The sequence below is a fragment of the Podarcis cretensis genome (genome assembly GCF_951804945.1).
Source record: "Podarcis cretensis genome assembly, chromosome: 7".
Taxonomy (NCBI): domain Eukaryota; kingdom Metazoa; phylum Chordata; class Lepidosauria; order Squamata; family Lacertidae; genus Podarcis; species Podarcis cretensis.
The window spans coordinates 4,332,644-4,348,727 of NC_137176.1; the positions used below are offsets into that span (position 1 = coordinate 4,332,644).

A 16,084-nucleotide genomic window follows, 5' to 3' on the forward strand; every position below is an offset into this window, starting at 1 on the left:
ACCTATACAGAAAATGGAGAAAGGAAAAGAAAGTAGAGGATATGAAAGTACAGATTCAATGTTCCCGACGAGGGATGGAAGAATCTATCAATCTCAGTTCTCTCAATTTTTCATTTTTCCAATCTTAAATTCGTATTTCCACATTTCTGCTGCAATTTGTGATTTTCTTTAAGGTTTGAAAATTCTTCAGCATTTTAGTGCACCCCCCATAAACACATTTTAACATGCAGTTTTGACTAATGTACAAATTTTTCCAAGCAATTTTATCTAAATTGATGCACCTTTTGTATGTTCTTTTCACAAATATAACGTTTATGTACACTTTGTTCACAAATATGTACGCATATTTGTGAATGTTGTTTGGTTGGAGAACTGCATAGCATATTTAATATAAATGAGAATTTTGATGGATGGCTGTGTTTCGGTTCCTACAATGTTTTGGAAAGGGCAAATTTGATAAACACTTTAAATGCAAACTGAATCCATTTTATTCCCCGTCCTATTCCTGACTGAAGACTTGTTTTTTTAAACTTGCATTCTGTTAGTGGCCAATAAGACTGCATTGACACCCCAGCACACAGGAGACATAAAATCATATACAGTGGTACCTCGGGTTACATACGCTTCAGGTTACAGACTCTGCTAACCCAGAAATAGTACCTCAGGTTAAGAACTTTGCTTCAGGATGAGAACAGAAATCGTGCTCCAGCTGCGCGGCGGTAGCTGGAGGCCCCATTAGCTAAAGTGGTGCTTCAGGTTAAGAACAGTTTCAGGTTAAGAACGGACCTCTGGAACGAATTAAGTACTTAACCCGAGGTACCACTGTACAGTAATTTCAGCTGATTAGCAAATCCAATAATCACAGTGGGCAAACTTTTGAGTTCTCCAGAACTCTTCTTCAGTTTGAATGTTAAGGAAAACCTGGGGCAAGGGGACAGAGAGAGTAAATGCTGGCCATTTTGTTGAAGCCCCAAGGTGTACACTTGGTAATCATATCAATTAAGATGGGGCCACCACAAGCAAGCTCCTGCCTTTAGGTAAGCTAAAATCTCAGCAGCATCCTGAGCACCAGCCATCTCCCTTCAGGCTTCTACAGATTGTGACCAAGGCTATTTGCATATAACTCCTGGGATGCTTATTGATATCTGATGTTTTCCTCTTCTTTTTGGCTGATCAGGGTCTTTTAACCATTCCATGTCTTCTCTGATAACTGGCCACAGGGAACTTCCCAAGTTTTAAAGTGCAGGGAGATGAATAATGATTTTTTTTTAAACAACCTTAAAAGCAAATACAAAAATCTAAGTATGAAACCAGAAGTGATAGGGATGTTAAGCAAATATTTGAGTCCCATACTGGGGGTTCTCCTTCTTTTAAAAATTAACAACAGTCATGAGGTTGGGTGGGTAATGGAGGAATAATGATTTGTACTTTTGGCATGTGCAGGAGTGGTTAACGGTTCCAGGCTTCCTCAAACTCTGCCCCCCAGATGTTTTTGGCCTACAATTCCCATGATCTCTAGCTAGCAGGACCAGTGGTCAGGGACGCAAAACATCTGGAGGTCTGAGTTTGAGGAAGCCCAGACCCTCTTCACAAAACTGCTGCTGTTTGGGGGTTTTTAAGAAAGAAAAAAGAATCCCAATTCAAGAAGGTTTGACCCTAACTCAAAGTTTGAAAAATATGGTCTGAGGATACATTCAGACTGCAGAAAAACCAAACAAGTGAGTTACACCATTCTTCAACAGGGAGCCAATACTACAAGGCACTGGGATACAGCTTGGGGAAAGAGGAAACCTCTCTTGTAGGGCATCCTCAAAGGAAGAGCATCACAGCTCCATCCCTGTCTGGAACATTTCCATTAGAATGACAAACACTGGAAACTTGAGAGGATCCTTTAGAGCCTAGAGTTCCTTGGAGGCAGGGACCTTTTTATTTTTGCCTGTGAAACAATGTCCTTGGCAATTTACAAAATGGATCTGTATTAATGTATAATAATATAATAGTAATGTTATAAGAATCAGTGAGCCAGCTGCCTATGAGAAGAACGGTGTGGAAGGGAAACCCCTGACTCACCTACCAGGACACAGTCAAGATAGGGGAGGAGGGAGGGGCGGCTGCTGCAGCTGCTACTTCGTGGTGGAAGAGGGGGGAAAGATGCTATGTGCATGTGAGAGCAAGATTACTTTACTCAAGTCATATATGTCTCCATTGCCTATCTTTAAGATTTGACATTGCTTTTGATACACTAAATTCTCGCAAAGAAATCCATATGGTGACTTGGTTCCCTTCCTCAAGTAATTTCTGCTGGTTTTTGTTTTCAGATCTCTGCCACAGATTCACTCCATTTTCCATCTATGATAAAAGCCAGCACTGCTGCAAGCTGTTCTTTCTCGGCTTTAATACCCTCCCCTTCATTTTAACAATAACAGACTGGATGGTATGCCTGATACACTTTCTGGCCTATTTGACAACTCTGAAGTCAATAATAAAAGAGGGATCATACAGGACTAATAATAAAATGGCCTACCATATATAGGTTTGATGTAAAAATTACTCAGGCAATGTGTGTGAAATGCTTTCAACAAATTACAGCTATTGCTGAAGTTAAATTTTGTCACCTTCCTTCAGAGGGGTTACATAACTCTGTGAATTTCTTTTTTCAAAATATAAATAAATTATGGAATCAACCCCTCTTCAGATTAAAAGAAAATTTAAACTGCTTACAAACTCACCCATACGCTGGAAAGGTGTCTGCCACGTAACTATTGAATGCATTGTACAAACTCAGTTATTCTGCTCACTAAAACTTATCCTTCACATTATCTTCTTTTCTCAGCCCCAGTCATCTTTCTTAGCACTTAACAGATGACACTCATGTGGAAGACCTCCATTCTCAGGGCGCAGTCACCCAGGAGCACCTTGCTATTTGTACAGGAGCTTCACTCATGAAGAGTAAGGTGTTTGCTTTTGCGTGTTCAGACCCAGATACCTTCCCCCTAAATAAAGACACATTTGACTCAAATTTTAGTTTTGGTTTTTGGCAGAATTTAGGCCACAACTTTATTGATTACAGAAAGTGAGTGGTTGCATAGGCTCTGGTTCAACTAGCTCCCTGCACCCTTGCAGGTAGCACTGACCCAGGGCACCAGCATAGGTCAGCCAAGGGTAAACACCTGGGAAGGTGAAAAGCCAGGAACAGACTATGTTCACCCTCCAGATGCTCCCCTGGACTCAGGTACGGGCACAACCCCCTCTCAGGGGTTGACCAAACCAGTTGAGTCCCTGGATTCCTGTAACAGAATACCCTTCACATAAGAATGGCAAGACTGTTCTCCCATCCCTATCACCTGAACCAGTGCCTATCTGCAACCTTACAAGTTGTGATGATTTGCTATGCGGCAGGCGAAACCCAAATGGCAACAGCCAAGTGGGGAAAATTCCTGCTATGCCCCTGTCCCAATGACAGACGACACATGACGGCATATCGAGGTCAATCGCAAAAAATCCCCTAAAAGTAGGGAGAGGTGGGCTGGTGTTCCAAATGCACGAGCTGAAAGAGGAAGCTCTGGGTCACGTGCATGGGTATATATAGGTCCCTTGATCTGTTTGGACTGCGCCCCATTGGCCAGATTAAACCCAACATCAAGGGACCTACCAATCGGGTGTTGTGGCTATCCAATCTTACCCAGCTACATCACAGGAGGTCGGTCTCCAGGTCTCACTGCAACACGTGCCCTCTTTTAGGGAGGACACGGTCTACCTGATGATAACTACCACTTCCCCTGCTGCTTAGCTGATCGCTGCCCAATTTGCCTACAAACACACTGGAGGGGAACTGGTTAGACCAGCAGTGGGAAAATCATTTACAGATTCTATTGGCTTCTTTGGAGATTTTGCTGCTGGAGATAATTTCTAGTCTGCTCTTGCTGTTTTCTGATTAAATATGCTTTAAAGGTATGGCAGCTGGCCATTTGCTTCTTATGTCCTTATTTGACCTTAAACTCTGAATCTATCAAGGTTTGGGCCCTACCTCTATGGGTTAGATAATTTATTAGGAATGTCTTCTTGTATTTTATATTGTTAACAGATCTTTCCAACAAAGAGCCCTATTTTTAATCTACTGCACTGATCAGCCTCTGTATTTGACACCTTTTAACCTAACACACACACTGCAGTGCTAGAGAAGCAGCTGTTTGCTTAATCTGAGAAACTGAGGCACCTCAAAGCACCTCTGGGGGCAACCATAAGGAAATTGTGATTTTTGAATTTTAACAAGGAAGCATTTGGAGGTACATGGCTGGAATGCAAAAGCCCTCTTTCGAGCCCAGGTTTCCCACAATATGATTTTAAAGAACCCACCCCCCTCTCTAGACCATGCATGCCTAAAGATAGCATCTTCTGGCTCTTCTTTGCACTACGTGGGCCATGATAAAAATACAGAAAGGCTTGGTCACTGTTACACAGAAGATATGTGATAGCTAAATGCATACCCTCCAACATTTCTCTGATGAAAACAAGAGTGTCCTAAAATGAATTGTTTTATGGAATGAAGTCCTAGCCTTCTCTAGGTAGGTGTGTAAACTAGTCAGATTGTGGTCTAAGGAAACTCAAATATGGCCCTCCTTTTCTTCATAAGATTCTCCACCCCCAGGTCTATTAAACCTACCTGAGGTCTCATTATAGTCTATGTTAACTGATATTTGCAGGAAAGAGGCTTTTTATTTTACCTGCTTGCTCCTTTTATTATGTTCTGATTTACACTTGTACTGAACACTTCTAGAAAGATGTTGCACTAGATTGCCTCTTAAAAATATTTTGAAGTAACTGTTAACTAATGCTTTCCTTGAGCTACAGTTCCGTAAGCCGAGGCTTCGTGTTGAAACAAAGATTGCAAAGCAGTTTCATAAAACAATCATTAAATGAAATGGTTGTCCAAGGTTTAGAGAACAATCAAGGTTCATTCTTTCCCCCCTTCAAGTAATATTTTGGATTTATGTTTCCTCTCACATAATCCAGAAATTTTATTTTCCTGCATCCTGTATAATATTAGAAAACCTCTAACAGTGTTCTATAAATTGCTGTATGAAAGAAACTGCTATGGAAATGTTACTTTTACCATTGCTCCTGCATTTCAGCAAACTCCTCTTTAGCTTTGCATTACAAAACAAATAAATAAATGGAATGCTACTCCTGTCTGTAACTTGAAAGGGGACAAAATCTTAATCCCCCCCCCCCCCAGTTTCACTCACAACTGAGAGTCTAGTGGTTCTGGTGAGGGCAATTGTTCATTTAAATAGGGCTCCCTCTCATTTAGGGATCTTTCATTTTCCTCTTTTAAAAAAGTTGATTTTTCCAAAGCTTCCACTTTTCCTTCTGGGCTGGCCAAGTAAGAGAAAAAATATTCTCCTAATTTTTCATTTAAAACCTTCCCAGACTTCCTGGACTGAGATTGTGCACAGGGTTAGACCCTGGATCCATCAGGTTTGTCTGCCGTGAGTGGCAGTAGCAGGGCCCCCAGGGTTTTCAGAGGGGGGGAGGGTTTCCCAGCCCTACCTAGGAATGCCAAAGACTGAACCCGGAGCCTTTTCCATGCAAAGCAGATGCTCCCCCATTGAACTAAACTGCCGCGGAATTTAGAAAAAAATAGTTCTGCATATGACTACTGTACCAACTAAACATGCATATGTTTAGACTCATGTTTACTTGCACGAGTGCAAGTATTCTGTGGGAACTTTAAAACTATTTTATTGGGTTTTGTGTTTGTTTGTTTGTTTTAGTTTATAGTTTACAAAACCTCGTAAGGCTCAGATTATTGAAAACTCTTTATGAGAGAGTGTAGGACTTACATGGCCAGAATTCCTATCCTAAGTTCTTAAAAGTAAGAGCAACACTGTTCTTAAGCATCATTTGTTTGATGTCCTGGTTCTGTGGATCGCTGCTCAGTGGTACTGAGCTGCAGTGGCGTAGTGTGGGGGGTGCAGGGGGGGCCGGCCGCACCGGGCGCAACATCTGGGGGTTAGGGTTAGGGGGCGCAAATCCACGGGTTAGGGGGCGTAAATCCATGGGTTAGGGGGCGCAAATTACTTGCCTTGCCCCGGGTGCTGACAACCCACGCTACGCCACTGCTGAGCTGCAGGGTCCCCATGTTGGCACAAGGGATTTACACTAGCTGCCAGGCATTTGGCAACAGATGGATCAACACAGGTATGGCTACAGTTCGGGTCACTAATAGTGTCATTGTCTTGATACAAAATGGCATCATATAGTCCTCAGATCGGCAACACTGACACATTATAGGGTCATTTGATGACAGCAGAGAATTCTGGTTCTCTCCATGTCTTTTTAGCTGCAGCCACTTCCTCTGTTGCCATCATGGAGTGCCCTTAGAATAAAACTGGACTTGTTTTTAAAGTTCAGAGTTAGGTGCAATCTTCATCTAACTGCCAAATTGTTATAGCTCTGAGGACAAGAAAAACGATCCCCTTGCATTATGCTTTGTGACACAATGAACAACTCCTTGCAGGCTGGACACTTTCAGGGCAGCTCACAGATTAACTGGATTCAGGCTATGTACACATTAGCATCTTAAAACGTGCTGCAGTTGCTTCCTTCCTACTGTGTTTCAAGTTGCTTTTGCATTTTGTTGTACACATGAGAGGTGAGGTAGGGATGTATTCACTCAATGCTCATTAACCTGTTTTGCTTTCCCAGCCCCGGTAAATTTTCCCCAAATTACTATTCATGAAGCACACACATGCGCAACTGCTCTCACAAATACAGACACCTCAGCTGAAATGTGAAGTGAATGTGGCTTAAGTTTTGCTTTCAGATTTAAGCTGTGTTGAGACCAAATGCATCAAACAGAATTATTTCTCAACCAGCTACAGGATAGCTCTACATTGTGGGTAATATTGCCTGTGCACAGATTCAGGAGCACGCTGGAGCCAGAATAAATGACAATGCGTACACAGCCTCATTCCTTGCTGCATTTAGATTTTGCCTGAACTATACATCAGTGGTGAGTTCTGTTCAGATTAGAATCAGGAGCCATAACAACTGAAGCACAAAGCAGGAAAGTGAAGGTTCCTATTCAGAAAAGAGCTGCTTTAAAGGTGTCACACAGTGTGTTATGATAAAACAGAGAAAGAGAGAAGTGGAAAGAGACATACTGGAGAAGCTGGCCATAGCGAAGTTCTGACACTGGTCCCCTGTGAATTCGTTCGGACACCTAACAAAAGAAAGAAAACCAGAAAGAGAGAGAAACAAGATAGCATGACATCCAAACAGACTGAAACGAGGCTCTTTCTGCTGCCAAATCAGCTCCCTTTCGAGATTTCTCCTCTCATGTGCCTGGGTTTGGTCCCTTACCTGCAAGCCTAAACCTTAACCCAGATCTTAACTCAAAAGAACACCCTCACTATGCCATTCTAAATCCAGCGCTGTACCCAGGAGATTATAAGTAGTATGGTGCAATTTTTTTCTTCAAACATACTTTGCTTAGGATCTGGCATGTACAATCGCAAAGGCTGTTTCTCCAAACATCTCTGTCCGAAGAATCCATTTGGACATCTGGAGGAGGAAAAGGGGACAAATCACAGAACAAGGCTGGCATCATCCTTGAGGCTAGGGTTAGAAATAAAAGTGCACAGCGATGAATTAAAAAAAATGAAAGCATCTAATGTAAGGCACCTTGATCTAATCTTTGCCGTGTCAAATGGGGGCTACCGAGCTCCTTTTCCCTCCCCGTGCTTTCTGAAGGCTTTATTCTTCTAATTTATATGCAGGCTAGAGCTTGTCTGAAGCCCAGGGTGGGACAGCGTAAGCCTGGCAGGCCCCGGGTGGGGGTGTCCGGACAGTTCAGCCCTCCGAAGCCTGGGGCAAGTGTACCCAGCTACCCCCAGCCCTGCACAGGCCTCCTTGGGGGCAACTGGTTTCAGCCCTGAGGAAAAAAGAGAAGGCCCACTAGTCCATGCCTAGGGATTTGAATACCCCCCCCCCCAATTTCTAAATGTGTTGTATTGGGGCAAGAAGTGGTGTTGGGGTGCTGTTCCCAATTTTTCATCATTCTTCCTTATGTGTGATACAGTCATGATCTCTGGGACTGTCAGTATCTTGTTCAGATTGTTTGATGCTAATTTCAACCTGTCAATACAATTAGCTGGCTATGGAAAGTATAAGTAAGTGAAAATAAGTTATGCCGACAAGGAAAACAAACCTAAAGGCATCTCTTCAAAAAGACACTATCTAGCAAAACAAAAGGTCATCACCCAAAGTGAGCAAATGAGGAGGAGAATGCTCTTACAACATGGTCGGAGGGGAATACCTCCTGTGCATTCTATCTAGGGAGCTGTCCCATTGAAATTAGGAAGATTTACTTCTAAGTAAATATGCACAGGATTGCAATGCATAGCTCTGGAATAACTGAAAAGGCAATCCTTGGACAAGCACTGGAAAGGAACGAAGCTAACATCACCAGTTCACCTAGTGGGCAAAGCTGCATGTACCCGGTTCTTTTAAACCCAGAATGCCCGGAAAAATCATGCTGGATTTACTTCTAAGGCTCCATCTTCACTATACATTTAAAGCGAAATCATACCACTTTAAACAGTCGCAGCTTCCCCCAGAGAATCCTGGGAAGTGTAGTGTGTTAAGGCTGCTGAGAGTTGTAAAGAAACCCCCTTTCCACTCACAATTCCCAGAATTCCCTGGGAAGAGGGATTGACCATTGGAATTGTAGTTCCGCGAGGGGGGAAAGGGACTGAAGTCACTTTCTACGCAATAGTTGTCATTTCTGTACTGTTTGGATGTAACAGTTCATAGCACACAGGATGATCGTGTGTCTTTCTCTGCCTTTCAGAGAGTGTTTACACTGTAGTAAGCCATCCCATATTTCTTTTTATTTAGAATAATTTACAAGCTGGCTGCTTTATTAAAGAATCCTCAAGTGGTGTACCATAGAAGAGAATAAAACAATTATCAATATAAAAATAAAAATTAGCAAAACTTTAAAACAGGTATTCGTAGCTCATTTACATGTCCAAATAGACTTGCCAAAACAAATGGGTTTTAGCAGCTGTCTACAACAGCATAATGAAGGTGGGAAGGTCCTACAGATGTAGAGCAAACATTGTAAGGTGCAGTATTTGCAAGAGTCCAAGTTTCATAGATCTGAGTGAGGCACACAGGGGGCAAAGCCATGCTTCAAGTAAACTGGTCCCAAGCTATTAAGGGCTTTATATACCACATGTAAGACCATGATCTTTGGCTCCTAGCAAATCAGCAGCCAGTGCAGATCTTTGAGCACAGATGTAATCTCCTGGCCAGGGGCGAACAAAGGCGTTGTGACACCCGGGGCAGGCGTCGCTACATAGGGTGCATGACAGGCATCGTTACATACGACGCATGCACCGTACATAGCAATGCCGCACATGCGCTGTACACAGCGGTTTGCTGGTGGCGCTGCTCCAGTGCCATACGGCCGGTGCTGGGATCCTCTGCTCGCAGCTGCAGTCACGAACGGAGGATCCTCTACATGCGGCTATAGCGACGATGGAGGGATCCCACCACTGTCTGTATGGCGCTCGAGCGGCGCCAGTGGCAAACCGCGATGTACAGCACATGTGTGGCGTCGCTACATACAGTGCATGCACACGACACCGCACATGCACTGTACATAGAGGTTTGCTGACTGCGCTGGGATCCTCTGCTCGCAGCTGCAGCCACGAACAGAGGATCCTCCACATGCAGCTGCAGCAGCTCGATGGCTGTTCACGCGAGCCCCCGCGGGGTGCCTTCTTGTCACCCCCCCCAGACATGGCACCCGGGGTGAAGCACCCTGCCCCCTGTTTTGACACCACTGCTCCTGGCCAGATCTTACTCCTGTCAGTAATTGAGCTACAGCATTCTGCACAAACTGCAGCTTCCGTACTGACCACAAGAGATGCCCCACACATAGTGCATCATAACAATTCAATCTTGAAATTACCAATGTTTGAACTACTGTGATCAAGCCATCCCATCAGAAGAACAGTCACTGCTTCTGCACTTCTAGTGGAAGGTGTTCCTAACAACAGAGTTGCCCAATTACACAGCTGCTCCTTCAGAGGAATCCAACCCCATCCAGGGTAGGCAGCTGGCCTATATCTGAGGCACGGTAACCACTCACCCTCAGAGGCTCTGCCTTGCCAGGAGTCAAACTCAACTTATTTTCCCTCATGCAACCCACCACTGCATCTGGGCATAAGTCTGGGTCTTGCATGGACTTTCCTGATTCAGATGTTGCTCCCTCATACTGTTTTCCCCAGGTTCATATTGGTAAAGTTAATTCCAATCAGAGACAAACATAAACTCTAGCTTTGAATTTATTTCCACCTGGAGAAACCAAGCTATAGTCCCCATTAACACAATCTGGGGAAGAAGCAGCAGTGGGAGAAGCAAATATTTTAAAAAGGCATTGGCATCACATTTAGAAAAAACATCTCTGCAAATATTTCCTTCATCAAGTGAGGAATTATGTTGTTAGCCATTATGCTTTTGGTCCAAATTAATTTCTCCTTTCTTAAACCAATTAATATATAAAGTCAAATATTGCTGAAGATTCCTGAATAATTTTCTCATATTCCCATTTGTTTTGATCATTTGTGTACAAACTAGTTTTTTAAAGGTTATTATTTAGATTGTGTAGGAAATACAGAAGTCTCTGATCTGCATAATAAAGGATCTGGGCAAAGGATAACCTGGAAGGAGCAAAACTCTATTTTTTATCTAATTGCATGCAAAATTTAGTGCATATTCAAGTTCCAGTCACAATCCATACTGGCAGAGAAGCCCTGTGCTGTCACTCAGTGAAACAATAGAATTTGGCTTTAAAAAACTGATCTTTGGTTACTGTTATAAGGAAGGAGGTTCTCTTATATTATTCTAGCTGTAAGAAATCTCAAATGCACGTTAAGGGCTCCCTGAACTAAATTAACAGCTTCATTTTCAAGACATAAAGTTCATCTTGCATCCCTAGACAAAGCAACTGTGACAGTATGTGAGAAATGGGAAGTGAGAACCTATTCACCAGAATCAGTGCAGGCATACAATCCCAGATGTTATATACCTGTAGTCCATTCCCCAGTGTCCTGGCGACTGATCGGAGCAATTTGGAGAGCAAGACCAAGGGAGAAAAGGGTGATGTAAAGCCAACAGTTGAAACTTGACTATATACATGATCAGGAGGACAAGACTCTTGAGGATCGGAGGAATCACAAGATTTTTTACTCATCCCTCCTTCAGATTCTTCTTAAAAAATCTACATCTTCTTCGAGGCACTTGGTTTACTGCCTCAGACCTCATCCTCCAATGAAACAAAGCCAAAACAGATATCACTTGCTCATATGCATCTCATTTATTCACTTCTTCCATTTCTCGCTATTCTTGGTCCTTTGGTTACCCTTGCTTCTCACTCACCCCCAAAACATTTGTTTTTCCTATAAGCACCTTGGGACACAACCTCTCTTTCCATACCCTCCAACATCCCACTGAGAAAAATCAGGACGCTTGTTTTTTGGTCCCGAGATCCTGTGGGAGACAGGTGAATCATGTGGGAGTGTGGAACCTAAAAATGAGCATCTTTTGGTCCGGCACTGGTGCAAGCCAGCTGACTCACCCCAGAGAGCAGGACCAAAAAACAAGACATTCCGGGTTCCTATCAGAAGCTGGGATGGCTTCCTTAATTCTGGGATGGTTGCGGAGTATGTCTTTTTCTCTTCCCTTTGCTTTTTTTGCTTTGTTGTTGTTCTGTAAATTATCTACAGTAATTTTGCCCTGTTTCTGATTATGGTTGTGTCAGATTGGGGGAATCAGATTACGAAATAATGCTGTGTCTGCATTGCTGCAACTGAGTGCCTTTGTTTTTAATTCCTTGGCTGTTTTGTCTCTTTAGGGGAAATCCAGACAGGAGAGATATATGGAACCTGCTAAGAGACATTTGAAAACTGAAATTATTTTTGTTCAAAAAAAAATTAATGAAATTAATTTTGAATTTTGTTTTAGAAGGAAGTTTGATGGCAATTTTACTTTGAGAGTATCCCAGGTCGTTCAAAATCCAAGTTGTTGCCTGTGGCCTACAAGGAAATCCATGGCAGCATGATGTGAGGCTATTGACAACTCATCAGCGACACCCCACCCCCAGGCAGCCAACTGCTCCATAGAGGGAAATTAGCATAATGGAAGGTGGGCATTCAGATAGTTGGTAAGTCAAATTAACAACAACAACAACAACAACAACAACAACAACAACAATAAAGATACTTGGATGGATGGAATGTTAGTTTTTATTAAAGCCAGTCATGTTTTATGCCTTTCCCACAAATCTATTTGTGGAGCAATATTCTTCCTTAATTTTAGAGAAACAGCAAATGGGATATTTGGGTGTTTCCAAGTTTCTGTCTCCAACTGGTGGGGAGTTTGAGTTTTAGAAAGCCACTTAGGCTGCAATCTTATACCCACTTACCTTGGAGTAAGCCCCATTGAACCCAGTGGGACCAACAGCAGGAGTAGGCATGTCTACAGCTGCATTGGTAGCTTACTTTGGGTAATACAGCAATAGAGACTTATGGTGTTTTTGTAACAGTTGTCTATTTTATGTAAGTTAAGCAGCTAACAGGCAGGGAGCTCAACCCCAAAGCAGTCTCAGCCTCTAAGCAACAGCAGCTATCCCCAAACTCTATCTTCTACGATCCAATTCCAAACGTTCTAATATTTTATTTCTCTTACATCATAAACAGAAAATATTGAAGTTATTATTTTTCAGGATTTTTCCAAATTTTATAATAGATACTATAGCAATAGCTATGGACAGGAAGCAAAAAAGGGAAGGATGTAGTAGGGGGATGGGCAAGGAAAGAGATCAACATTCATTCCTCAAACAGTGGCCAAGAACCATCCATGAAAGATGAGCTACAGTTATTCAGTGAAAGCCAACCAAGTAATGGGATCCATGTCCATTCAGTGTCACAGAACTCTTATCTTTCTTCATATATTCTTGTCTCAGGGAGAAAGCCAGCTTCATACCTCAATCCTATCTTGTATTTCAGGTGCCCAGTTAGTATGAAGAAAGCTACTTTGCCATCAGTCAGCACGTCTGCAACAATTGTTTCACCAAACAGCTGATACACATTGGAAGAAAATCAAACGTATTTCAGCAAGAAGTCTGTTTGGCTAAAATATCCTGTCAGAAATTCTCTCTTTTGGCAATCTCTGCTAAAAATCCATGGGTATATGGAGTAAAATTGTGATAAATATTATTCTGTTTCAAATTTTAGGCCAGAAATATGGGTTCTGGAGGACAGGGATAGAAGTACCCCCCAAAAAAATGCTGATTGTGAAAATATTCTCCTTTTCTTCCAGTCCTAGTCAGTGTCTTGTTTTCTACCAGATACTTTTGCTTTGACATCACTTATCCCTTCTGCTTATACAACCTTCCTGGATCACATGGCAAATCCCAGCCAATCAGGAATCATGCAATGATTAGGGTGGCATCACAACACAACACAGTCAGCCTCATGATGATATCACCAAAAACAAAAAGTCAAAGTGAGGGCAATATCTCCTGATTTATTTATGTTTCTTGATTCCTGATTTATTCAGTGTTCCCAACTAATTTGGGATCATTCAGTGAATGCTGCTGCGTCTTCCCATTTCATTTCAGGCAGTGAAACAGACTAGGCCACTCCTACTAGGTAATAATGTCTATAAATCCAAATTAAGTTAAGAGAGAGGGAGAGAGAGCGCAAGAAAATGTAATGTTAATGAGAAGGCCAAGGGTGGGAAATTGGATCTGGCTAGTGAGCTGGACCCTGATCTCCCACAATCACTGTGAGCCACGTTGACAGGTGGGTGGTGGACATCAGGTGAAACATCATCCCTTGCCTACTCCATGGTGTGAAATCAAACCATGCAGGCAAAGACCCGGGGCTCTGCAGGAGCTGTATGGGCCTTCATTGTGACTGCCTGAGTATAGGAAACACTTCTATTATCTTTTTAATGATAGGCTGGTGGGTATGCCACAGTAGGGATGATGTGGAAGTACTCTGTGTCTTTGGGGATCATTTTCTGCAGAGCTAAAAAGGCCTTTCAGTTTTTTAATGCCTACAATGATGTTTGTTCATTTGATCGGCGGTGAACCTCAACCCTGAAGACCAAAGTAGAGACCCTACTTTGACCTATGAGGCCATTTTCCCCAAGTAATGCCCAACTTTGCTGCAAGCCTTGGACCACTTTCAGTTGGGCCTCAGTACCACAGCTTGCTAGGGAGAGGAAGTGCTGAAGGAAATTAGAAAGGGAGATAGAAGGGTGGTGGTGGTGATGATGATGATGATAGAGGAAGAAAGTAACAGGAAGGATGAAAGAAACTGGCAAGTGGGATAAGAGGAGAGGGAAAGAGTAATGTAGAACTTAAGCGTGAAAGGAGAATAGAGGAAGTTGCAGGAAATGCATAAAGTTACGCTGAGAGACAAATGAGAGTAGAAAGAGGAAAATATATAAGAAAAGCCTTCTCTGCTTAGCCGTAGCACATCTACAGAAAATTCTGCCTAAAATGGGGACACTGGGTCACACTGCTTGCAGAGCAAGTGTCTGTATTTAGTAATAATAATAATAATAATAATAATTTATTATTTATACCCCGCCCATCTGGCTGAGTTTCCCCAGCCACTCTGGGCGGCTCCCAATCAGTGTTAAAAACAATACAGCATTACATATTAAAAACTTCCCTGAACAGGGCTGCCTTAAGATGTCTTCTGAATGTCAGGTAATTCTTTATCTCTTTGACATCTGATGGGAGGGCGTTCCACAGGTCGGGCGCCACTACCGAGAAGGCCCTCTGCCTGGTTCCCTGTAGCCTCACTTCTCGCAATGAGGGAACCGCCAGAAGGCCCTCGGCGCTGGATCTCAGTGTCCGGGCTGAACGATGGGGGTGGAGATGCTCCTTCAGGTATACAGGACCGAGGCCGTTTAGGGCTTTAAAGGTCAGCACCAACACTTTGAATCATGCTCGGAAACGTACTGGGAGCCAGTGCAGATCTCTCAGAACCGGTGTTATGTGGTCCCGGCGGCCACTCCCAGTCACCAGTCTAGCTGCCGCATTCTGGATTAATTGCAGTTTCCGGGTCACCTTCAAAGGTAGCCCCACGTAGAGCGCGTTGCAGTAGTCCAAGCGTGAGATAACCAGAGCATGCACCACTCTGGCGAGACAGTCCGCGGGGAGGTAGGGTCTTAGCCTGCGTACCAGATGGAGCTGGTAGACAGCTGCCCTGGACACAGAATTAACCTGCGCCTCCATGGACAGCTGTGAGTCCAAAATGACTCCCAGGCTGCGCACCTGGTCCTTCAGGGGCACAGTTACCCCATTCAGGACCAGGGAATCCTCCACACCTGCCCGCCTCCTGTCCCCCAAAAACAGTACTTCTGTCTTGTCAGGATTCAACCTCAATCTGTTAGCCGCCATCCAACCTCCAACCACCTCCAGGCACTCACACAGGACCTTCACCGCCTTCACTGGTTCTGATTTAAAGGAGAGGTAGAGCTGGGTGTCATCTGCATACTGATGAACACCCAGTCCAAACCCCCTGATGATCTCTCCCAGCGGCTTCATATAGATGTTAAAAAGCATGGGGGAGAGGACGGAACCCTGAGGTACCCCACAAGTGAGGGCCCAAGGGTCTGAACACTCATCCCCCACCACCACTTTCTGAACACGGCCCAGGAGGAAGGAGCGGAACCACTGTATAACAGTGCCCCCAGCTCCCAGCCCCTCTAGATGGTCCAGAAGGATGTTATGGTCGATGGTGTCAAAGGCCGCTGAGAGATCCAGCAGAACTAGGAAACAGCTCTCACCTTTGTCCCTAGCCCGCCGGAGATCATCAACCAGCGCGACCAAGGCAGTTTCAGTCCCATGGTGAGGCCTGAATCCCGATTGGAAGGGATCCAAATGGTCCGTTTCCTCCAGGCGTGCTTGGAGTTGTTCAGCAACCACCCGCTCAATCACCTTGCCCAAGAATGGAAGATTTGAGACTGGGCGATAGTTGGCCAAATTGGCCGG

General features: G+C 43.7%; 1 protein-coding gene across 4 annotated transcripts in view; it reads right to left on the minus strand.

The window, feature by feature from the left end:
* NRG2 (neuregulin 2) overlaps nucleotides 1-16,084 on the minus strand; it is a 144,260-nt gene that overhangs the window by 23,611 nt on the left and 104,565 nt on the right. For 3 of the 4 annotated variants that reach the window (XM_079983547.1, XM_079983545.1, XM_079983548.1), the window contains exon 5: nucleotides 7,167-7,225. In XM_079983547.1, coding sequence (XP_079839673.1) covers nucleotides 7,167-7,225 — 59 coding nt within the window. Of the gene's footprint in view, nucleotides 1-7,166; nucleotides 7,226-7,489; nucleotides 7,567-16,084 lie in introns of all 4 variants that reach the window. The other variant, XM_079983546.1, reaches the window with a different exon arrangement.